General features: G+C 39.8%; 4 protein-coding genes across 4 annotated transcripts; 1 reads left to right on the top strand and 3 right to left on the bottom strand.

Annotated features, from left to right (window-relative positions):
* Positions 1-2,987: 2,987 nt before the first annotated feature.
* LOC122713908 lies at positions 2,988-5,551 on the bottom strand. Its single transcript, XM_043934737.1, has 4 exons — positions 5,032-5,551; positions 4,031-4,204; positions 3,605-3,897; positions 2,988-3,410 (listed from the first exon to the last, which is right to left on the bottom strand). The coding sequence occupies exons 1-4, from the start codon at positions 5,549-5,551 to the stop codon at positions 2,988-2,990; spliced, it is 1,410 nt and encodes a 469-aa protein (XP_043790672.1).
* Positions 5,552-9,544: 3,993 nt separating this feature from the next.
* On the bottom strand, positions 9,545-11,806 carry LOC122713935. The gene is made up of 4 exons (XM_043934775.1): positions 11,540-11,806; positions 10,695-10,962; positions 10,186-10,446; positions 9,545-9,630 (listed from the first exon to the last, which is right to left on the bottom strand). The coding sequence occupies exons 1-4, from the start codon at positions 11,804-11,806 to the stop codon at positions 9,545-9,547; spliced, it is 882 nt and encodes a 293-aa protein (XP_043790710.1).
* A 6,667-nt stretch (positions 11,807-18,473) lies between these two features.
* LOC122713750 (sideroflexin-1) lies at positions 18,474-20,503 on the top strand. Its single transcript, XM_043934488.1, has 4 exons — positions 18,474-18,920; positions 18,997-19,173; positions 19,538-19,926; positions 20,015-20,503. Exons 1-4 carry the CDS (start codon positions 18,769-18,771, stop codon positions 20,257-20,259), a joined length of 963 nt encoding a protein of 320 aa, XP_043790423.1. The 5' UTR covers positions 18,474-18,768; the 3' UTR covers positions 20,260-20,503.
* Positions 20,501-21,691, bottom strand: LOC122713751 (39S ribosomal protein L2, mitochondrial). Its single transcript, XM_043934490.1, has 2 exons — positions 21,457-21,691; positions 20,501-21,228 (listed from the first exon to the last, which is right to left on the bottom strand). Exons 1-2 carry the CDS (start codon positions 21,689-21,691, stop codon positions 20,531-20,533), a joined length of 933 nt encoding a protein of 310 aa, XP_043790425.1. The 3' UTR covers positions 20,501-20,530.
* Between the last annotated feature and the right edge of the window lie 3,043 nt (positions 21,692-24,734).

Genomic DNA, 24,734 nt, shown 5'->3' with positions numbered 1-24,734 from the left:
CGAATACGCACGACATGATGGTATCCCTTAACGGGATACCATTTCTTGGCCAGAAAGAAACGGTCGCTGCACTCTTTTTCAACTCGAGCGGAAAGGAAGGAATAGAAAGAGGAAAGAAAAGGAGGAAATGGGGGAAACGAGTGACGTTTGGAAAATGGATCGCGCTCTGTCTCTAAAAATCCTCGTCTGGAGCGACTGGATCGGGTAACGACATCGATTCCACGATTCCAGGGGGAGGGAAAAAAAAAAAAAAAAAAAAAAAAAAAAAAAATAGAAGAGAATCACGGCGATCGTGATTCACGAACCGCGGTCGAACGTCTGTCGGGAGACCCAACAAGTTGGATCGTTAACCACGCGGCGGATCTCCAAGTTCCGTTACCTCGGCGGACCAATCGCGAGTCCTGGTTCAAAGGAACCGGGTCCGTAACCTTGTATTCCGGTCGCGCGTCCATCGCATTCGTTACGCCGATCACGCATTCTCTTTAACCGAATTCACCGTGTGCAGCTAATATCCTTTTCTTAATTGTAACGTTTCTAATTACTAGATTAATATTTAATTTAATCTTGGCTTTGAGGAAATCGATTCGTGAATTAGTTAGTCGCGTCGATTTTAATTTAATCAAGTAATAAAGTTCGATTTTATTATATTATATATATATGTATAATATAATATAATAAGTGACTTGGATATTGGATTTTTTTTTTTTTTTTGGAATTGTCAGTCAGAGAAATCTCACAATGATCGAATTTTTTAACGTAGAATCTCTTTTTTTTACATTTGTATAAAAATTGGAAGATTTTCATCGGACAATCGTGCGACGAAATTGAATCGAATTTTGAGTTTCGAAAAAGAGAAAAAAAAAGTCTCACCTTCTCGATGGAAGAAAATGCAATGGAGGATGGACTTAGAGACGATCGGCACGCTCGTCTGTTCCTCTTTATTTATATACGAGAGGAGGCTCGTGGAGTGAGAGGAGAAGGATTCGTAGGTTGTGATTCGTGCGGGGGCAGAAAAGGGAGCATGTAAAAATCGAAAGTGAAAGCCGGTCCCCGGATGCGGGATCCGGAACAAGTCGGTTTCGAGCGAGCAGGGAGGAGCAAGAGTGATGACGAGAACGAGAAGAAGTCGTTGGACTTTCCTTCGTAATCCACGTTCGAGAGTGCGTCATCGAGCCTGCTCCTTTCGTTTTCTCCTCCCGTCTTCTCCAACATATATTCGTTCAACTCTTCGTTCTTTCGAAACTGTGAATTCTAGATATTCGATTACTATCCTTTCGTGGAAACGAAAAATTGGCAATCGAGACTGGAATACAAAATTTTTTTCGCTCATTATTAATCCCGAAACGAAAATATTTTTATATCTTTCGATAAAGAAGCTTTCTTTCTTTTTACCGAGCGTTGATGATATTCGTGAAATAGCTTTGGAGGATGAATAAAGAAAATTGATTGATCGAAAAAAAAAAAAAACAATTTCCTTATCCAATTGTTAAAACTGCAATTTCATTTCGTATATAATTCTTCGAATTATAAATAATTACGTATGTTTGTTTGTAGAGAAGAAAAATCCTATCCTCCAAAACTATGAACAAATATATCAACATCCTGTATAATATATAATTGCATTGAATTAAATTCCAAATTACTGTGAATGGTGTGTGCCAATATGTTTTCGTAACGGAAAAAAAAAATAAAAATAAAAATAAAAAAAAAAAAAAAGAAAGAAGAAATCGGTAGCGCATTCACAATTTTATTGACGCACTGTACAAAGAACTCGGTTGACCCAGAAGTCGGGCCGACTCTCTCCGACCCTGATGGAAATATCATTATATTAATAAATAATAGTTTTGCCCGGGAATATTCATATCATCCCCGCGCTCGATTGATTAATTTAAATTAATTAACAGCCAAATAGTCTCGCCCTTGGCTTAAAATAAATAAATAACTAAATCTTGGATCCGGCCCTGATTATCGCGAATAATTAAATAACTAAATTAAATTAAAAGAAAGAAAAAGGTGTTCGTCACGATCTCCAACTCCACCGTGTGATCATTAGCTAATCTTGCCGATTAATTAATAAATCAAATGGAATTGCTTTTCTTTGCCTTGGAAAACCGTGGTGACGTTACACATCACATACCATGATTTTCCACTCCTTCGACTCTCGATCGAATTTAGTCTTTGAATCGTCGACGAACGAATCATCGTTTTAAAAAGAAGAAAAGAAAAATTATTTTAAGAATCACTTTATTCAGATCGTATTATCTAAATATTATCTACTAATGAACGAATCGTCGGCGATTCAAAGATAATTAACGAGATATCTTATATTATAAGAAGAGAAACACGCGTGTAAACTGTTTTCCTCCTGATAAATCGTGCGTGTCTCTTCTGATCGAGTAATAATTATTCGTCCTCCTATTGCGCAACGTAACGAAGAACACGCGTTTCCAGCTATCGTGTACCGTTATCGACGTTTCTTTTTTTTCGTTGCCAGCCTTCTGCCCATTTAATCGGGACGAAATTGCTTCGGTTTAACTGTCTTTGATCCGGACTACCGGCCATGTAATTGCCCTGTGAAACGATCCGTCATCGTGTACGTAGATACACAGGCACCTAGGAGCTGTGGATGCTTCGAGACTTGAGATTTCTTTTAATCCTTCGAATCTTTCTGAGCTGAGGAAAAGAGAGTTTCGTGGAGATTTCGATGCCCGCATAGAACTGGATTAAATCATCTTTGAATCGATATCGTGTAAGATAATCTAGATCTAAAAGAAAAATACTTCTCTTCAAACTATTGTGAAGAATCGGACTCCGTTATCTGGTTGGAAAGCTAAGAACGCATGCTCGAAACGCCTCGCTCATCAGGTACCCGTGCACGAAAAAAATATTTATTCGATTGGATCACGACCGGCTCGAAAATCTCTTCGAAGACTTTCGAAACTTGTCGAGGAAAGATTCGATCACACTCGTTTCCATCTTCCTCGTTCTTACAACTTCCTCGCGTGCACCAGTTTGTCGATGTCCTGATACGTGGCCAGCATCGCCTGATTCTGCCTCAGATTTTGATCTTCCCTCGCGATCGCGCAATTGGAATAGGCCACCTCGCACTTGACGCCATCCTGGCCGTCCTTGGCCGCCTTCATGTAACGGAAGAACCTGAGCACGTCAGGATTGTCGCTGCTCGGCCTCCTCAGCTCGTTCAATTCCCTGGACAATTGCGCCGAGACGAGGTTCGAGTACGGCGCGTATCTGGCCGGGCTTCGATACATGGCGCACACCGCGTACTCCCTGCAACCTTCGGTCGTGTGACCGAGGCGCGAAAACACCGCGTCCAGGCGCGACAATAGGGGGGAGTAGAAAGGATCGTAGTTGGTCAACAGCAACGAGCTCGTTGGAATCTCGTGGAACACCTGAAAGAGTTTATTAAACCGTTGAATTTCTTTCTTTCTTTCTTTCTTTCAAATCCTGATTGATTGAGAAAATTGTGTAAATGAACTGTGTAATTGGTAAATGGCTGAAGGATATATAAAAATATTTTTTTGAATGTGGAAGGTGTTATATATTGAATTTAAAAAAGAAATAAATTGAAGAGTATACTCCTTACCTTGAAATCTTGCTTTTTAGAAAGTCCATTAGCAGCGACGTGCCTGGTGTAATAACGATCAGCGACTGCATTAGCATGCGTCATTCTGTGATCGGTGAAAGAATATCTCGAGGCGATTTCCGGTGTCTTTTGTGACTGCATCATGGTTTCGTCGTACATGGCGGAGGCCGGTAGAGTTCCAACAGGTTGCCTGGTCAAATAATCATCGTTGTACAGATCTGAATTATCCTTGAACTCGAAATTCTCTTCGGGTTGGGCCGTGGTGTGCGACGATTGGGCGAACGAAGAAACCCCTAAATGAGAAGAGATTGATCACGTGAATTTAACGCTTTTTTAAAACACTCGATGGAATAAATTTGTGGAAAAAAAAAAATTTTCTAGAAAGAATTGGGAGAATTGCGAGAAGACGAGGGTACGAATATTCACCTTTGCCAACGATATTACCGATACTCCCTATGATACTGGGCAGGAAAAGTGCGAGCAGGACGCTCTTAATGATCTGTACACCGAAAATCAGAGGTAGCAGCAGCTTCTTCAGGCCGAATGCTAGAAAACCAAGTCCGAATCCTGTTAAAAAGGAACTCTTTCCCTGAAAGATGGCTGAAAGCAAAAGTACCAGCGTATTAAAGCACTGCGGTTAGTCCTGTAAGCCATGCTGCTGCAGCCATCGCGTCTATTCTTTCTCTCTTTCTCTCTCTCTCTCTCTCCTCTCTCTCTGAAATTTCACTCGAATCGTGTAATCGAAATTTTTTAAGCGACCAATATCGACGTAACGATTTCGATTAATATTTGCCAATAATAAATCAGCAGGTGGCCAAGCTAATTTTTTTTTTTTTCAGCGAGAAAGCTAAAAAGATCGGTGGTGCGTTCGTGAAAAGCGGAATTCTTCGGCGGTCCATCCGTCGTTCGATCTTTGTGCGTGTACGTGCAACGACTTTCTTGCAAATTTCTTTCTCGCCTTACGGGCCTCGATCGTATCATCGATCATCCTCGAAAATCGTCCTCGAAAACTCGACGAATTTAACGAAATACGGAAAGTAGGCTTCCACCAAAACGCTATACTTTTCTTTCTTCCCTCGAAAATTTATTTTATACTTTTACTTACCGCTACAACGTTTTACAGAAGGAAAAAAGTTCGAACAATTTGCCTACTTTCTCGGACGGAGGAGATCGTTTCCTGGCGGAACTGCAACAACGGATAGAGAAGTGAATACCGATCGAGACCCGGCCAGCCATTTTCCGTATCGATCGGTGATCGATTCCATCCGCGTGTGATAATTGAAAAATTCGGACGAAGATCCATAAGCGAACATCCATAAAGGCAAATCCGGCAAACATTGAATAAAAATAGAACCACGGCGCTCTGAAACCACCTCTCCCTTCCGGTGCGAGGATTACGAAAGCGTGACACGTTCACGCGGACTCACCGTTCAAGAAGTTTCTAGCTTTTCTACCGGCTACTAACTCCTTCCTCGGACCACGTATCATTACCACGTGCTCTCTCGCGTCCTGCCGCCTCTCCTCTTTACCTTTTTCGCCCTTCCTCCCGTCCCCGCTCCCCATTATCCGCGACGCGTCCGTCGCGTTGTTGTCGAGTGGATCGTTTCCAAGGACGCGCGAGCCAGGAATCGCCCCTTCCTCTTCCTCTTCCTCTTCCTCCTCTGGAAAATCGTGAACGTTGGTCGAGTTCTCCTCGACCCGGTATCGGGATCTGTCGTCCGTTTCGACCATTTGATTCACGTTCACGTCCAGCTTCGTAGGTTTGCCGGGCACGGTTTGATGCGGGTGGTGGTGACGGTCCGTGGCCTCGCCGCTGGTGAACGAAACCTCGTTCTCGACGGGTTGGTCGAGACGGTGGCTGGTCTCGTTCAAGGCCGCCACGTGGTCCTTGACCCCGGCCGCCAGCCACGCGGCCGCCAACATCCACAAGATCCTCGTCACACGCATCGTCCCCAAGCAAGCGCTCCTCTGACCCTCTCTCTCTCTCTCTTTTCCTCTGTCTATCTCTATTTCTCGCTCTCTCTCTCTCTCTCGCTCTCCTCTCGGCTAGCTTTTACTGCCGAAATGTAGCTGCATGTCTGAGGCTCGTTCCCTCCCTGGAATAATTTCGTTTGTTTCAATTGAATTGAAATGAATGAAAGAACACGGTTTATTTAATATTATCTTTAAAAAGATTTTTTAAGTTTGTTAAAACTGTCGAGAAAATTAAGATTGGATAGATACGTGTATTTGTATAGATTGTTACGTAATTTTTTGTGTATTTGTGATGTAAGGGGACACGAAAGTTCTATTATTAGCGATAATTTAACGTAATTGTGAGACGTGATTGTGATGATTATAGTAGTTAAATTGCACGTGTGTTTCGTATCGAAAATAAGAAAAGTGCACAGCGTGAGAAATCGTGTCTCGTAAGCTTTTACACTTGCACAAAGATACGGTAAATAGCGTAACAGTATCGATTCTGAATAAAAACAACACGATCCCGATGCAACGGATCTCTGAACGGAGGTAATATATATATATATATATATATACACCATGTTTACCTTTATATCTGCTTCGAGTGTAGAGAGATATTCGTTCAACAGGATCGCCGATTCACGATCCTGGTTCGTTGGTTTCGTTTCGAGAGAAGAGACAATCCGCAAATCCAGAAGAATTGACACCAGATTCTTTCTTCCTCTTCACGTCACGACACGACGTAAACGGATCCGGTCAGCCATCGAAGTGTATATCCTTCCGACCGACTCAACGTAATTCAACGATTCCTCTAAGCAGAAATTTTTATTATCGAAGCAAGCACGAACGACGCAAGCACGCGTGCAACAGGCGAATAATCGAGCAAACCCGTTCGAGAACCCGTACACTGTGGTCGACTCGAGCGCGACTGGCGAGTCTCTCCTCGTAGGATCGGTTGGGCAGATCCGATCTGGGTTACCCGGCCATTCGTCTGCCCGTCCCTCTGTTCCTTCCTTTCCACCTTCGTTCTCCCCGTTCATTCGCCGGTCCAACTCCCGCCACGCATCGCCCGTCTCCTTTCGTCCACCGCGCGGAACGCCACCCGTCCTCCTCTCATTCAAATCCAATCGAATTCTCGACGCGGGTCTAAGTGACGATCGCCGGACCGATTTCACCGCTTGGAATTTCGGCTGATTCGTTCCTTTTCTTGTTTTTCTTTATTTTTTTTTTTTTTTTTATCGTCTGCCCTTTACTCTTTTGCTCTGATTTTTTAATTAGTTTGGTCTTTTTTTTTTCAGTGGTTTTTGGAATTACGAGGAGACGTGGTAAACAGGAATTTTGCTTTTATTTTCCTCATCGATCCAATTTTTCAACGTAGAAAGCCCAGCCCCCCTCGAAGAGAAATCGAATCTCACGCGACGCGAGGTCGAAGCTCGCGCGGAAAGCTCGTCGTGGAAAATTCCCGGCGTAAAGCGCTTCTTTCAAGTGTCGTTGCACCATCGACACGAATAATCGAGCATTTTTAAAATTCAAGTAGGCCGCTAATCCGGTTTTCAATTTATTTTTCTCTCCCCCCGTGGGTCGAAAAGATCCCGCAGTGGATAAAATTTCTCACTCGCGAACCTCGTCTTTCCTCTGTGATCGACAGAGATGGAGAGAAGGAAGGAAAGAAAGAAAGAATGTCAATGTTAACTACGCTAATCAATAGAAAAGGGTGTCTCGAGGAAGTTCAAATAGACTTTGTTTCGTCGCGCGCACTCTCACGATTTCACTCGCGGTTTTGTCCCATTCCTTGATTCGTGCGCGCGCGTGCCAAGGAAAATTCGATCGGGCGCGCGATAAGAATTTCAATCCCTGGAAATCTTCGCTCACCAACGTTGAATTTGGGTCGAGGAAGATTTTTTATTCTCGTTCATCATGGTATTGAGGGATGGTTGAAGGTAAAATTGCCGTTCGGTTCGAGTTTAAGCGAGCAAGTTTCAAATTTTTAAATTCGATTCGGATCGAAAGTATACGTGGTTAAAGTGGGTACACGCGAGGATGATATGGTACTTTCTCACGACTCACGGGTTAAAATGGTAAAAATTTATTTGGTTTGGAAACTGGGTCGTGTTTGGAATAATTCATCGCCCACGGATTTGAGGAAGACAAACGTCGTTGTTTTGTCAACCAGAATCGATTATGGTGTTACGAAACGATAGACGTGATTCGATTTTCTGAATTATAAGTCGAAATTATACGTGGGGAGAAGTAAGAAAGATTTATCTCGTAAAAAACGAAGAGAATCGAGAGAAGGATGGTCATCCTCTAGAATATAGTATAATGAATAGGTAATTAACGAAACACTTTATATAGATCTCTGTTGAGATAGCCAACAACGGAATCTGTTGATGAATAATTCATCGATTTTTGAATAGATAAAACACGGATATGTTTATCGCGGGAGAAGAGATTCCAAAAAATACCAATTACTATATAGAAAGCAATCTATTCTAACCTCCTCTCTTTCGATCAGACTCCCCCCCCCCCATCCCCTCCCTATGCATGCATAAATTTCCCAACAACGAATGGCAAAAGAGAGCAAAAGATGTTTCAAATTCTTCTTTTTACATTCCTCGGATATTACAAGACATTCAATTAAGAATCTATATTACTAACCTATATTATACCTGTATTTAAAAATAGAATAGCAAAAATTCTTATTCTTATTTCTCCCCGACTTTGAACAGAAAACCTGATAAGAAATTTACTCGACTGTATTTCGAGAAGAAAAATTTCGCTCGCAACACTTCGCAACCCCTGGAGAAACCCCCCTCGATTCTCGCCATCGGGGAGCGCCGTTATGTTAATACTCCGGCTTCGAACGTAACGGTGGAGTACGTACGGCGCAAGCGCAAGCTGCGTGTCGGTCGCCGTCTCGCGCCGACCGTTCCACCCGATCGGCTGCAATCATTGTTATTAAACGCGACGGATGGTATTATCGCGTGGAACGATCGGCGCCGCATCCATCTACGAGCATGCCTGTACAACCGGCCCTGTAACGGTCGTGCCTCCCGATCGCACGCGGGTCACCGTGCGGAAGCGCGCGTCACGGGGAGCCACGCACCGTCCAAATCTGTCAGTGGGTCATTGGTGCGCCGCGCCTTTCCACAAGAGTTTCCAGTCGACCTTGACCGCCATCCTGCCCATCGTTCGCGCCTCGTTCCATGCGTTTGGAAAATTTTTGGCAGAGGAAGAGGGGAACTTTCGACGGAAATTTCGTATACGAAGAAGAAATCGTGGAGAGATTACAACTGTACAAATTGACTTTCTTTATTCAAAAATTAAGAGGAACGTGATGGCGAAGGGTAAGTTTAGTGAGTTTTTCTATTTGCAAGTAATCTTGTCCATCCAATTTTATTTTATGAAAATATATATATATATATATACATATTAGAACTAATTACAACTAATTCAATTAATTCGTTTCAGAGAATAATAAATGTACGTGAAACGAGATTTTTCACTCAACTTTATTAACAGAATTTTTTCGTCCAAATCGTCGGGACCCAAGTAACGTAATTCACAAAAGTACGCGTCTTCCCGCGTTCTTGGAAAGCCTGTTACAAGCCTCGTTACGTTATCCCGGAAGTGGGCATCACGCGAGGTCGTTGGCGAATTCCTACGGATTTACGGTACACCTAATCAATTCGAGAAACGAATAACTCGCGTGACGTATACGCGAAAAAAGAAAAGAAAAATCCGCTTTGATTACGTGCGCCTCGTTACAAATAATGGTAACGGTACTTGGCAACGTGTGAAAGTCATTTCTCGCCGGGTGGAAAGCGATCGATAATCACCGCTAAATACGATGTCCCTTGTGTTAAGAAAGTGTTTAGAAAGAGGAAAGAGCGAGCAGAAGAAAGGTGGAAAGATGTGTCCGAGCGAGATTTGGCACGAGTTGAGATGAATCTTTTCTTTTTGGGTTTTAGTTTTCTAGCTTCATCCATACGGGTTGCGGTAGGCTAGATAGGGAGAACCTTGTTGATAGTCGTTTCTGTGAGACGGCCAGATTTCCTCTCCGTATCCTGTGGACAAAAATTCCATTACCAATCGAATTGAGACACGGAACTGAATAAATATTGGAAATATTCTAAGTAATTTTGTGACGGTGTGTATTATTATCGTGAAAAGTTATTTTATTTTATTTTATCTTGTGTAAAGGAGCGAGGTAAGGAGGGCAGATTAGTCGATCTCAGCCTAGAAAACGGGGGATCGGTTACACTCGACTAATCTCTTTTTTTTTTTTTTNTTTTTTTTTCCATATTCCAGAGAAAATACGTGCAATTACGGTGGAAATCACTGCGATCATCGCACGAGATATCATTGGAATCGCTTCTCGCCCATCAATTCGAGGGATCATCGAGCGTGTTATATAACTGTGGTTCGCGAAAGAGGTATTGTGTCATCGGGCACCGCACGATTACATTATTTATACGCGCGTTATTTCGACCAATCGTCACGGTCGTGTCGGTCTTAAAATCGTGCCTCGTAATATCGTACACGTTCCAAAATGACAACGAACCGTGACACCACACCGGTGAGAAAGGTAAAGGCGGTCGCATTTTCTGCTTCGAATTTACCTGATGGATAATCGATCGGCGCCTCGGCGGCCGTAGTCCACAGGTGGTGGGGGTAAGCTTGATGATAGGGCTGCGACATTTTGCAGATCTTGAGACGCGTGAACAGTATCGGGAGGAGGATCGAGGCGATCACTAGGATCTTTTTGATGAAGTGAACGGCGAGGAAGATGGGCACTATCCAAAGTTTCAGCTTCATCAATTTGAAGAGGATCAAGAGTGGGAGGATCAGAGCCTTCTTGTGCTTGATCCCTCGCCAAGCAGCTGTCAAAATGGAAATTTATTAAAAAGAAAGGATCGGTCGAAATCCTTTTTATTATTAATATTTCTGTTATTCTTATTCCAATCTCTTTTGAAATCTCTTTCGCGTTGAATCAAATTTCGATCGATCGGATTATTCGTCAAGATTATTTTCAATTTCCATTCGAAACACTTATTTTTTTTTTTTTTTTTTTTACTTATTTCTGCTCGTTTATAGGTAAAAAAGGGGTTGAGGAAGGAGTGCAAATTACCGTCGGATATGCCCCTGCTCTCCATCCGAGCGAGTTGATCCTCGTCCACGATCATAGGCATAGTGCCGAAACTTCTCGCGGAAGCCGTGTTGTCGATCGTGTAAACGAAAGCTCGTTTCGTAATAAGATCCTCAGCCGTGTCCCTGGCGAAGTTCAAGGCCTCCATTATGCCGGTCTTGAACGCGCGAGACTCGGGCAATTTCGGGATAACCGGTTGCTGCGACAGTGACGGGATTCTGACGATGCGGATCGCGCCATACTTGAATTCCTAACGAGGTTTCAGTCATCCATTAATCATTATTTTATCATTAAAAAGAAATATTACGAAAATTAACAAAATAATTAGATATTTATTAATAATTGGATTTCTTTCTCATTCGATCCGATTTGAGTGTAACGATAGATCAAAAAGGGGGAATGATAAATGAAAAATCGTGTGGCGTGTTCGATCGTTATAATGGTATTAAAAAGTAAAAGTCTAGAAAAGTAAGAGAGAGGATCGTGTGTCTCGATACTCTCGCCGCTGCACGAACGCAGCGGATTATAATAACGGTTTGTTGTAACGAAATCGTAATGCAATGCTTCAATCAAATTGCTGTCGTTAATTTTACACGAAAAATATCTTGTGGAAAAGATTGCTTCGTTTTTACGAATAATGAATAAGGAATGAACGAGTTTTATTGAAGAACTAGTGCATGAAATTTCGTAATCCAAAAATTATTTAACGCCACGCGATTCTCATTTATAATATTTTGAATTGAACAAAAATTTGAAAATACTCTTTGAATATTCTAATAAGTATTTCAATCTTGTAAAAGAAAAAAAAAAATTCGACGAATCCTTACCTTCTCCATCGCGATGTCGTTCAACCATCTAACGACCCTGAACTTGCCGCAACTTATAAGATCCTTGTGCGACGCGCAATCAGCTCGGCATCTCTCGACGTACGTCGAGTTGTTGTTGTTGTTGTTGTTGTTCGAATTGAAAATGTAAGAGGACGTGGTCGACGAGAGACAAAATATCGTCACCAATAAAATTCTATGGAAGCAATTCAGCCTCGAACCACGACTCATGACTCGTTGAACGAAGAACACCATCACCGAATTGTTCATCACCTTGATTTTTATTCTGTACACCAATTTTTTCCACGGGTCTCCCTTTCCATGATTATTCCCGAAGAAGAATGGTTCCTTTCGATCGATGGATCGAGCTCGAGCACGAGCACCGCCTCTCTCGGCCGAGGATGAAAATGCAGGATGATCGAGAGATTAAGTCCACTCACTATCTGACATCTTAGAAGGTGTCTTGACCATTTATATCTGGTGCATTTAGGTCGGTGGGGGTACCGGCTTAGATAATCTTGCAGCAGAGACTGGAGCTTGATTCTGCACGCGCAGTTTGTGAAAAGGCGAACGATCTCGATGGAACCGGCTGTGAATTGGATAAGAAACTTCTGAGGATCAGAAGTCAGAAATGCGACTCGTCGTTTTTCAATGGGAATCGTTGAATCGTTTTGTTCGATCGAGCAAGGCAAAAAGTCCTTGTTACAAGTATGGAAATTTTGTTATTGTTCAGTTATTGTTAAATTTGAAAGGAGAATCGTAGAATTTTGATTATTTTTAATCGTTGAGTTTCTTGTGAAAAAAAAGAATGCATTAATATTCCATTGAAATTTCTATATGATTATCAGTGATAATGTGGAACAGCTTGTCTAACGAGTAAGAAAATGGAACTCAGTCAACCTCTTTCTGCGACCGGTTTATATACCCTTACCTGTTTTTCTAAACTATTTTCGATCGAATTAAAATAATTAGGTAATAAGATATGCATATAATTAAAAAAAAATGGCGTTAATAATTTCAAGATAACGATAAAAATATTAAGAATTTAATTATTTAAGAAATCTTTGAATAAGAAGAAAAAATGTATATTTAATGATTCGAAGAAAATAATATTATTATTTATTTTCTATACAAGAAGAATAAAAAGATTGATACACTTTGTAATGATTCAAAAAAAAGAAGAAGAAAAAGAAGAAGAAGAAGAAAGGACATACTCCAAGATTTGAAAATCTATGGAAATTAAAAAAAAAATTTATATTTAACAATTCGAAGAAAACTACAAGTACAACTACAAGAAAAGAAAAGGAGAAAAATTATGCCTTAAAAATTCGAAAATCGTAATAAAAGTCTTAATGGCACGGTAAACTTGAGGTCAGAGAGTAAAAAGATTCAAATTTGTCGATTCGAGGAAGGAAAGAAAAGAAATTATCACGATTGTTCGCGATTATTCGCAAGGAGAGCAAGAAAATGTTTTGCAAGCTTTCTCGTTCCTTCTGAATCTTTACTTTTGCTTATCTAACTGGTCGTAATCAGTGACACAGATTTCTTAATGACCCGTAACATCTTTAGACAACTCGAATATTTTTACGATACGGTTTCAAATAAACCGTGCAAACGAGAATTTACAAGATTCAGTTAAAAAAGAAGAAAAAGAAGAAAGAAACAAAACTGGTAAAAAGTAGTTTAGTGGTCGTCGATCAAATCTTGTTATCCTCGCAAAATATTCGTAATTACGTGTAATATTTTTCTTTATTCGTCCACTTCCTTTACCCGACCAAACCGTATTCCATTCCTTTTACTTTTCCAGGAGAAAATTTCTACACCGTTTCCCTTAACGTGATTCGAACTTTATTCGATGGCAAGGATAAATTTGTTCCTCGTCGATCGATTTAATTTGTCCGAAAATAATTCTGAAAATCCTCGGATGTTAATAAAATACGAAAAACATACAATTTTATTATACAATCTTTTTATTATCGATTAACTTCGATAACGTAATAATTAATATTTTGAACAATTTGTATTTTTCATCGTGTGCGGATCGTGATCGAATTTTCACTTTCGAGATTAAGTTATTTATAATTTTAATTACTGTAAATAAATCTCTTTTCTCTTTTCAAAGAGAAAATTTTTTTTATTAATTCTATTTTATTATACAGAAGTGAAATTCTTCTTAAAAAATCACATTGTTAGATAAAGTACATGTAAATTCTGAAGCTGAGAAAAATTCGAAGAAACTGGATCGATGAATTTCATCTCTAATTTTATTTCGATTTCGATTCTAATTTTTTGCACGTTTGATAACACTCCAACTAGAACTATCGTATTTTATTTTCACGCATAAACATTACTCTTAAACACTTTCTTACGTTCTTTCGGTCTCTAAGAATAAATCGTTATTTAATCCTGCTTGTCCGTTTTCCAGCCATTGATTACGCTATCAAAAGAAGTATTTCGATTTTTTATTTGGATTTCTCGTATGTACGTGTATTCTCTATTTTTATCCTGTATCCCGTTTCTCTTACGAATAAAATCTTGAATTGCTCCACTGTCGTTGATCTTTATTAAACAATGTTAATAGTTTGTAATATTTCATATTTCAGGTTTCGTGTTTCTTTTTAATCAATTAAATATTGCAAATATAATTATTAATTTATTCTATATAATTGATCAAAAATTGAATGAATATATATATATATACATATATTTTTTTTTTTTTTTTTCAGAAATGAAAATGTTGTTTTAAAGAAAAATGTTTGATGGAATCAAGCGACCCGGATGTAAATAAAAATAAATAACTATTGGTACGAAGAATTAATAAATAACAGGTTTATAGAATTGATCGATAAATCAAACAAAAAGTGGAAGCAGAACGAGCAGCTTTGACTTTAGATATAAAAATCCAGGCCTCGTCCGATGTCTGGAAGGCAGAATCCTTGGATGCGCCATGTCTCTAGCTATGTAACCTGCTTTACAATTATATTTTTTTTTTTTTTATTTTGACCCACTTTTGTGTAATTGTCCACAGGATATGACGATAATCCAGTTTGACCACCGCTTTTATAGATAATTCCTGCAAGGATTTTTGCAAAAAAAATAAATATTTCATTCTCTTCGTGGATGAAGATGATTTCTATTGGATTTAATAAGAAGAGAAAATTGTGAATGAGATTGTTTATCGATTATCGCTGCAGGTATTCGTTCAATTCGTTGTATTAATTACGGAGTCGAATCTTTCTAAGATTCAAATTTTCTTTTTCTCCTTCTTTCTATTTTTTTTTTTTTTTTGTGATCAATCAAACGTAAACAGATAAGTTTCCATAAAAATTAGAATGCGGAATAAGCATAAGATCGAGTACAATTTGCATAATCGATCCGTAATCGTACAAGTAATAAGGTTAATAATCATATTTAATCTCTCAAATCACCATACTTGCGATCAAAAAGCTTATTCTGTTCAATTGGTTTTATAATAACGACTTTGCCATTTCTATAACACATTATTAACGTACATCGATGTATAATGTAAACTTATCACACGGATATAACATGTTCATATCGTGTTAAATACGATACGAGTGAAATAATACTACGAGATAATATTACCAACATAACATATGATAAGTGACAATCATTTAAAGAATTATATCATAAACATTGAACGACACAGAAGATGAGATAAATAAACAAAATTCGACAATATCCTTTCTTCTCCTCCTCGTAGCAAAATTCGTAGAAATCCATCATAAATAAACACATCGCAACGAATTTTATTATTTATTATCGATTAACGAAGCCACGCCATGGATACTTTTTTTTCTTTCTTTCCCAAAGAAACAATGTCGAACGACACAACGATTCTTCCCTCGTAAGAAACGTAAAGGGGGGACAAAAAAAAGAAAAAAAAGAAAAATTGACGTCAAACAAGACTGCGCCACATTTCACGGAAACGGAATCAAGACGTTTCGAATCAACGAATTGGGATAATAAAAAAAAAAAAAAAAATAATAATAATAATAGTCCTCCTGGTTCGCATAATTTGCGAATAATTTCATTGTTTCGAAGCAAACTCGAGCTATCGTTAGAAAATATCGTGGAAAGGAGAAGGCTCCTCGTCATCGTTTACGGTTCGCTCATCGTCCTACGTTCGCTGCTTCCAATTGGCCTCCATTTCCGCGCCAATAGACGCGCCCCCTCCCCCCCATAGATCTCGTATGCACGATTGCTCGGGAACGCGATCCATAAACGATATAATTCCGCCCCGGTGAAAGTATCGATCGTCGATAATTATTGAACTTCCGGATAAGAAGAAGGATCGTTTCATTTTTATTCTCAATACGAAGCGAGGCAATCATTATGAAATTATGCCGTTTATGGCATGGAATCAGAAGATATAGTTAAGCTCGCGAAAAAAGAAATGCTCGGTAAATTGATCGGTAAAATTGATCGTCTGTTGATACCTGGATGGACGACGTGTGGACGCGTGAAAATTTCACGGCCTGAATACTGCGTCGTAAAAAACTTGTCCCCTGTAAAAAAAATAATATGGATCCGGATTATTGAAAAGAAGAAGTAGAAACGGAATAATTATTACATTTTAGAATTCTTAATTTTAGAAACTAGAGTATGCTGGAGTATTTTTTTTTTTTTTTTTTTTTTTTTTTTCTTTAAAAAGGGATCAAGAAATCAGCAATAATGAAAAAGTGTAAAGAAATTAATTATTTACTTTTATTTTTTAATTTTCTAGATTCACTTATACTTACTGTGGATAAGAAAATGATTTTTGAATCCATTTTCAATTCCAATTATCATGGTTTTATCGAAAATCTTCTTAATTTCACTTTGTGATAAGCGATTAAAAATGAGGCTTGTATCCAGAGCAGGATATTCGATAAGACATTGACGTAACTAACTGGTTTGGTGATAACTAATTGATTTTTCGTCTTCTAAAAACTCGAGTAAGTATTTCAAATCATTCAAATCATTTGTTGTCATTTGCGAACAAAAATTTCTATTATTAAGAAAAACGTTAAATTATTATTTCAATATTAATTATTTAGAACGCATTTAAACATTTAATATATATATATATTTTTATTATTTTAACAAAAACTTGGAAAGCTGGTATTAAAGTACAGGCTAATATATATTTATAAATATCCTATTTAAGCTTCATCAATTTAATCACCCAAAGTTTTTACCGGTAGAATTAACATTTATGTTTAGACAATAGTGGTGGATGCGCGCATAATCGGCGCATAATGATGCAAATTACAATTTCCGCGTACGTTTTCTTGCCTTTCGTTTTCGATTTCAGTTGCACGGTACGTGCGATGAACAAGTGGGGCAACAAGTGTGAGATGAACTGGCTGATGATCGCAAGCCTTAAAGCCGGCGCGTTTTGACATAATCAAAAAGATTAAAACGTTTAATTACAAATTCCGAGCAGTGATAAATACACACTGTGAACGACCTCGATTCTCGATTAAAGGAAAAATATGAGGCAAAAATATGCTACATGAAAATTGAAACAGGACGGTGCAATAAATGTCCGATAAGATATTTCTGGCCTGGAAAGAACACGTGCTCGCCCCTTTCAGTTATTAATTTTTAACGTTTCTTCGCCATTTATTATACGCGTTGCGCGGATAAAACGAAGAATCAAACGTGTCGCTTGTGAGCGAAATGAAATTCGAGAGGAATTTTTACGAATCGGTAAATCATCTGTGAATTAAGAAATAAGAGGTAAGAAAGTATATAGAATAGGAATATAGAAGAAAAGTTAATAAAAGAGAAATGGAACGATTGGTGATCGTGAAACGATGAAAAATGGAGGTATTTGGTATTTATGAGATTTTTTTTTTTCCAACTGACAAATAATTATTAAGCTTAAACTCGAATTGGATCAACGTGTCGCAATTTGATTAATTAATAAATTAACATTATAAAACCGAGAGTGGTGAATTTTCATACGGGATTCCCTAAGAAGGCCGCGTCTTCGTTCATTTTTTTAATTATCAAGAAAAGGGATAAGACACTGTCAAAAAAGGACATATATCAAAAACTGGACATATATATATACACATAAAGTTTATCGAATAATTGATTTCAATTTACTGCGATCGATTTTCATTTGTAACGTGGCCATTTACGTTACTACAAAAATCAAATAGAATAAGCAATAAAATTTGATAGATCGTGATTTAAAGGTTAGTAACATAACATTTCATCTAACTGCATCTAGCGTTTATTATATTATCATGTCACGAAATGTAATGTGAATAGGAGTGGGGATATAAATGAAACAAAAAAACAATACGATATTTCGAGATAAATTTCAAACACCTGTAACCATTACTTGAAACTTGAAACATATTTTTATAGAAGTGACGCGTCACTCCATCTGTTAGAGGGTTGAAGAAACAAAAATTAAGAGTACAATCCTTACCCCTAAGAATTTACTGTACCACTCTTCAAAATAATTTCAAAAATTCTTAATCCTCCACTCTCGTTCAAAAGAATACAACAAATAACCTTCTTCCTTCCAACAAACTTTCCAAACGAAAATAAAATTTCAAATTTTGAACTAAACTACCACCTTAAAAAAGAAAAAAAAAACAAATGACTTTACATACACAATGATTGCTAATTACCATAATTAAAAAAATCTACCTTTATATCTACCTTTCCAAACCCGAGCAACGAGAATAAAATTTCAACTCGTTCCAAAAAAAAAAAAAAAAAAAAAAAAAAATTCTCCAAACTGATCATCGATAAAAGTGTCACCATCTCTTGGCGGAGAAGGTAAGCTGGCGGTCAGTAGTAGGTGGTGGTCGCGCAGGCGTGCGCGCGTTATCGATAATAATTTCGAAGGGGTGAGAAGCAGAGGAGAATATAGAGAGAGAGAAGTATCGGGATCGAAAGGTCGAGCAAGCCGGCGATGGGGCGATATCGCGTTGTGCAACGGTTCGATTCAGTCGCCGGCGTGAGACGCTATATGCCTTAAGCGTGTGAGCGTCCTCTCTCGAGGATCAGGCCGTATGAAATCGTCCTCTCGTCTTAGAATCGAGCGCACCGAGCGAGCGGACGAGACCGTTGGTGGTAAAAAACCTGGTAGGGCCGCGTGGTGGGGGTGCGTGGCCGTGTAACAGAGGAAACAGACGGAACAGGTGTGAGAGAGCAGCCGGTAGGAGAAGGAACGAGTGGCAGGAGGAGCAGGAGGAGTTGGCAAAATGTCGAAGAGAATCGACATCGAGAAACCGTATTGGGACCAGAGCACGTACAAGGGTAGGGCGCTTCACTTTCTAGCGGTAACGAATCCTTTGAATTTGTTTGCCACCGGGAAACAGCTGGAGTATGCACGAGACGTGGTCACCAAATACAGGTAATGTAACACGATTTGTCCATATGATGATTGGTTTGTGACGAATGTGATTGTCGAATTGTATGATATTATCCAGGAAAGGGGAGAGTCTGGCGGAATTGAAAATCACTGAGGACGAGTTGTGGAGATGCAAATACTTGTACGACAGCGCGTTCCATCCCGACACGGGAGAGAAAATGTTCCTGATAGGTCGGATGAGCGCTCAAGTACCCATGAACATGATGATCACAGGATGTATGTTAACGTTCTACAAGTGCGTATTCGAATTTTTACGTTAATCTATATGAAAATTGGAATAAGAAAATTTAGGTTTGTATCGGTTTATATCGTGGCGTTGAATTGATAAACATTTGTCGGACCTTTCACCTTTTGCGAATCCTATCGAATCACGATTTATATTTGTTTGTTTAATCGTATTACAACGCAGAGATACATAAACATGAGTAATAAATATGCGAAAAAAAATTTAATTCAAATTTATCGTGTGTGCAACATAGATTTGCATTCGTAGAGAGAGAGATAATAATGCAAATTTTGAAAAAAAAAAAAGAACACGAATTTTTAAATAATTTTTATCACAATTCTCTGTTAAAATATTTAATTTTTTAATTCTTTAGAACAACAACGCATGTCGTGTTCTGGCAATGGATGAATCAATCGTTCAACGCTATCGTCAATTATACGAACCGTAGTGGATCGAGTCCGATTCCCACACACATGATCTTGCAAAGTTACGGTATTGCAACTGGAGGAGCTGTAATAACAGCCCTCAGCCTGAATCGACTATTCCGGAATGCACCACCTCTGGTGTGTCGATTGGTTCCATTCGCAGCAGTGGCCGCTGCCAACTGCGTAAATATTCCTTTCATGAGGATGTCAGAGCTTCAAAATGGTATTGAATTACAAACAGAGAAAGGAATAAAGATTGGAAACAGTAAACGTGCCGCTAAAAGGGCGATTGCCGCTGTTACTCTGTCCCGTGTCCTTATGGCCGTACCGAGCATGAGTAAGTTTTTAAAATACGTTGGAAAATATATTACGAAATTTTCATCATCATTTGTTGAATAATCAATATTTTACGCGTGTATTTTTAGCATTGGCGCCCTTCATAATGAATGCAATCGAACGACGAAAATTGTTACGATGTGCGAAATGGGCTGTCGTACCTATACAAGTTTTAATTTGCGGAATTTGCTTAACATTCGCCACTCCTCTTTGTTGTGCGCTATTCGAGCAACGAGTAGCCATTTCGGTAGACGATCTGGAACCAGATGTACGGGAACAAATACTCTCCAAGTATCCTAATCTTCAAACAGTGTATTACAATAAAGGTCTTTGAACAAAATATCGAAATACTGCCAAAGAAAGCGTGCGCGATTGAAAAGATACATCGCAAGAAGAAGCGAATTATAATTATCGTAATATTTCTATAGAAACAGAATCGTTAAAGATTCAATAACGATTCTATCAGAATCGAGACACAGATGTAAACATATCCAGTGTTATTCTCTGGTATATATTACAATTACGTGTTGCAACTATGAAAAAAAACTAGCAAGGTGAAATAACGAAGACAATAAAACAGTACAATAATATTTATTGAATGCAATTTAATTTTTGACAACATTAAAACACGATAAATTTAATTCGAGCTTTTCGTATTTTAAATCAGTCATATCTGGCCCAATCATTCGTAATGGAGGTGTAGGTTTAATTTTCCGACCGTGTCGACCTGTTTTTCTCTGCCACAGACCGCTTCTCGGTCGATTTCCGAGCTCTCTATTTTTTTGGGCGCTACCAATCGGTATCGTATTATGCTCGACGTTCGACAATCTACCGACTGTTGCCATGCAACTTTCGTGTAAGCTGAATTCCCTCTTGCTTGGCATTTTAACAATTACACGATCAGATCCATCTTTTCTTAATATTGTACCGTACGTTCCGGCGGAATGAATAAGAAAACCACCTAAACCTGGATACTTTTCCACGCAATTGACGTTTGTACCTTTGGGTAATGCACCAAGCGGATAAGAATCTCCCTCATAAGCTCTGACTGGATTCGGAGGGATAGCTTTATGAGTATGAATTATATCTCCAACTTTCATATTCTCAGTAGCGAGGATATATTGCATTTGATTGCCACTTCCGATCAAAGCCACATTTGACGTTCTGCAACCATCTTTGATTATTGCCAAAATTTTATCTTTCTTTGGAGGTTCATTAAGATCAGTGGGTCCATCTCTGATCCATCTAATCCAATGATATTTGTGTTTAATACCTCCACCGATTCCTTTGGCTACTATTCTTCCTATTTTTAAACATAAATAATATAATGGATGAATAATTTAACGTTAATTCATTATATATGTTGATCGAAATTCTCGCCAGAAAACTATTTTATCAACTGAGAATTTTATTATCAAATGAAAAAAATCCGAATCAAAATATACATTGAAAATTAATTTATCTCGTCAAAATCAACATCGTTTATTATATCTCATGGGTATAAAGTAAAAAATGTAAGTAAAATACACACCTGTAACAGGATCTCTGCCTCCTAAATTCGTAACCTTTAAAGGTTCAATTGTGTATTCATTTTTGAAATGTACAATTCTTCTATAGCTCTTCCCTTTGATTCCAGCTTTTGCACTTTTCACTAGATTCCATTGATTTCTCTTTGGCTGTATTTGACACGATACCGAAGCAGTTTTATAACAAATTTCTGCAGCGTATTTACCGAAAACGCGACTTATCAACGACATGGTAGACATCTTGATACGAATTGATCACAGCGCCATCATCGCGTCTTAAGACCGAGTTTAAATCGAGCAGTTGTCAATAGATGTCGTCACCAATGCTTTAAACGAATTCTAATTCGTTAGTTTCTGATTTGACTAGTTAGCAGAAGTGCGATAGTGCTCTATGTCGAATAAATTTTGAATTTCGCGTTAATTATTGATAAATTTGTTTTAGCGTGGATTGATACTACTAGTGTTACGAAAGTGTGAAGTAGAATGTAGAGTGAGATCTTTTAAAAATCGAGGATCGCCTCACTACACTAAGAAATACGGTCTTCGATGCTTCCTGTCAAGGACAAAGCAATTACCCAACGATCGAAAATGGAAAGCAAGACGAGAGTCATTTACAACGATGAAAAATAGGGCGTGCCGGATTCATCAGGTACGTTACCGAGGCCATTATATTTATACGAAAGATAAAACACCGTTATTGGAAATCAATAAATGATTTTCCGTGCTGACGAGCAATGCATCGCCGTTTCATGCTAAATTTTCACCGGTGCATAAATATAAAATGCATTATCGCCGGTGCACGTTAAATCTCTCCCGTACACGGGAAAAAGTGCGAGTGGTGAGCCGTTAAATAACGATGCGCGTATAAAATACGCGGGAACAGCGCGAGCGCGCCCTCGCGGGCCCCCCTTCTCCATATACGTACACATATGCATATATATACATATACACATGCATACATAACGACCGATCGTAACCTCTTTAAAAAAAAAAATCCACAACAACATCCCTGCCCCCCTTTCCCAGCCCAAAAAAAATATCATTCTCGCGTGAAAAACTCCAACTATGATCGAAATCACGTTTATAAATCATAATACATCGAGGCACGCGTAATCGCGTTTGAATAATTCTCGCCAGGTTTAATCGTACCCCGTATTTGGCGGGCATTTTGAAATAATAATACCGAGTAAACGGTCGTGTAACGACCGTGCGGAATAGCTGCCTCTCTCCCAAGAAGAAAGCCTCTTCGCTCAAAGGAGCAAGAACGCGCGAGTTATACGCGAGCCTTGTACTTCTCCTCCTCCACCTGCTCCTCCTCCTCCTCCTCCTCCTCCTAGCGAGGAGCAGGGGTTAGGCGTTGGTGCGACGAGGATGGCCTCGGGACGAGGGGATCGGTGGGGACGAAGGGTTGAAAGGGGTGGGGAACGCTTAATTGGCCTGGGGTAATTATTTTATTAAGTGAGAAGATGGCGGATGGAATGCTAAGAGAGAGCATGCTGGTGCGGTCTGGCGGGTAGACTGTCGGGTGGCGGGCAGGAGGGGCGGGAGGTGGAGGCGCGAAGGGTGGAGCGAGCAGTGGCGGCGGCAGGTGACGGTGTGGAGAGCGTTTAAAATACCTACGTACCACGAACGTGAATACCGCGGAGCCAGTTGGTGTATATGCGAACGCGGCCGCAACTTTCCGCCATGTACGTGTCCTCCGCTGCTCGCGTGCACGCGTGATTCTCCTCTCATCTCGTCGCTTATACATGTGCATATACGTACATATATATACACAATATATATATATATATATATGTATATATATAGGTTCATGCGCGGTTCCACACGCGTCGAGAAAGGGATGGAAAAGCCGCGAGAAGGGTCTTTCCGTGCGGAGAAAGAGGAGACGTTGGTTCGGATAGGAAAAGAAAGAGAGATAGCGAGAAAGGGAATGAGGTAAGGGGTTGAGGAGGGTGGAAACCGGTGCTTGCGCGCGCGTTCAACGTTTCTCTGTTGGTTGCGAAGGAGGAACATCTATTACCCGGTACATGGGCCGGAGGGGGAGGGGTGGAATCGCGTGGAGGGAGGGGTGCGGGCAAGAGTAGTCGAGCGGCAAATTGTCCGCCATCTTACCCACCTTATACCTTATCTCACACCCTCACCGTAACCACCCTTATCCCCCTTCCTCCGTGGTCTCCTCCTCCAGCCGGTTCTTCTCTCATCCTACACACAGGTTCACCATCCACCCTCGCCCTCCCTCTCCTCCCCCATCCTCCATCTTCCTCCTCGCTTTCTCTCCACGTTCCCCGCTACCGCCTCGAAAGCTTTAGATTACCTACCCCTTATAAGCGCTCGTGTTGCCCATTTATTACCACGACTCTCGCGACTGGTACGAGACCGAGACCACCACCTTCCTCGCTTCCCTTCTTCGTTTTCTCTTTCTTCTCTTTTCTTCTTTTTCGTTTTCTTTTTTCGTTTTCTTTTCTCTTTTCCTTTTTCCACCTCGCCCTCGCAACGTTCGTTTATTCGTCCGTTCGTTTCTTCGTCGTTCTAACCACCCATCCCGGCTCCCTTCCGACCCGATGGCTGTTCGTTTATTTCTTCCTTTCTTACGTCACACCAACGATTCTCGTTACATTTAACTGCTTCTATCGTCGGCGTTCTACAACGTATATACCGAGGAGGAATCGACGAATAACACGATTAGTCGAATTTGCGGGAAATGGTCTGCACGTCGACGCGATTCTCGCGATCCCTTTTCCAGAAGAGAGGGTTAAGAAGAGGATATTTAAGCTTGTACTCGAGATTTCTTGGAAGAATAGCCCGTCTTATTTTTTTTTCTTCCTTTTTTCTTTTTCCCCCCCCTCTCCTTTTGCACGATTATTATTCGAGAAAGTTTGGAGACAGCGTTCGAGCGTTGAAACACGAATTACGTTTAAAAAGATCTCCCTTCTTTTCTTTTTTTTTTTTTTTTTTTTTTTTTTTTTTTTTTTTAAGTTTCCGGTTATCAGTCTGATTCGAGATAACCGTCTCGCTCCTCAAACACGGGCGGAGAGATACTTCTCAATATTAGTCACGCGAGGAAAGTTTCGGGGATGGTGGAAAAAGGGGGAAAAAAAAAAAGAAGAAAAGCCCGGAGGAAAGCTGCGAAAAAAACAAGGAAAGGTGGTAGGAGGACGATGGTCTCGGTCGATGAAACGTTTCCGCAGGGACGAGTTGCGGATGAACTGCGCGTCGAGAAAGAAAAAGAGGTGTCGGGGTAAACGACAAAGACGGGAAGAAGCGTTAGATAAAAATAAAA

The sequence above is a fragment of the Apis laboriosa genome, unplaced genomic scaffold (assembly GCF_014066325.1).
Source record: "Apis laboriosa isolate Shangri-la unplaced genomic scaffold, ASM1406632v1 scaffold26_cov146, whole genome shotgun sequence".
NCBI lineage: Eukaryota > Metazoa > Arthropoda > Insecta > Hymenoptera > Apidae > Apis > Apis laboriosa.
Note: the sequence above shows the minus strand (reverse complement) of the source record. Positions and strands in the feature narration are given on the sequence as shown.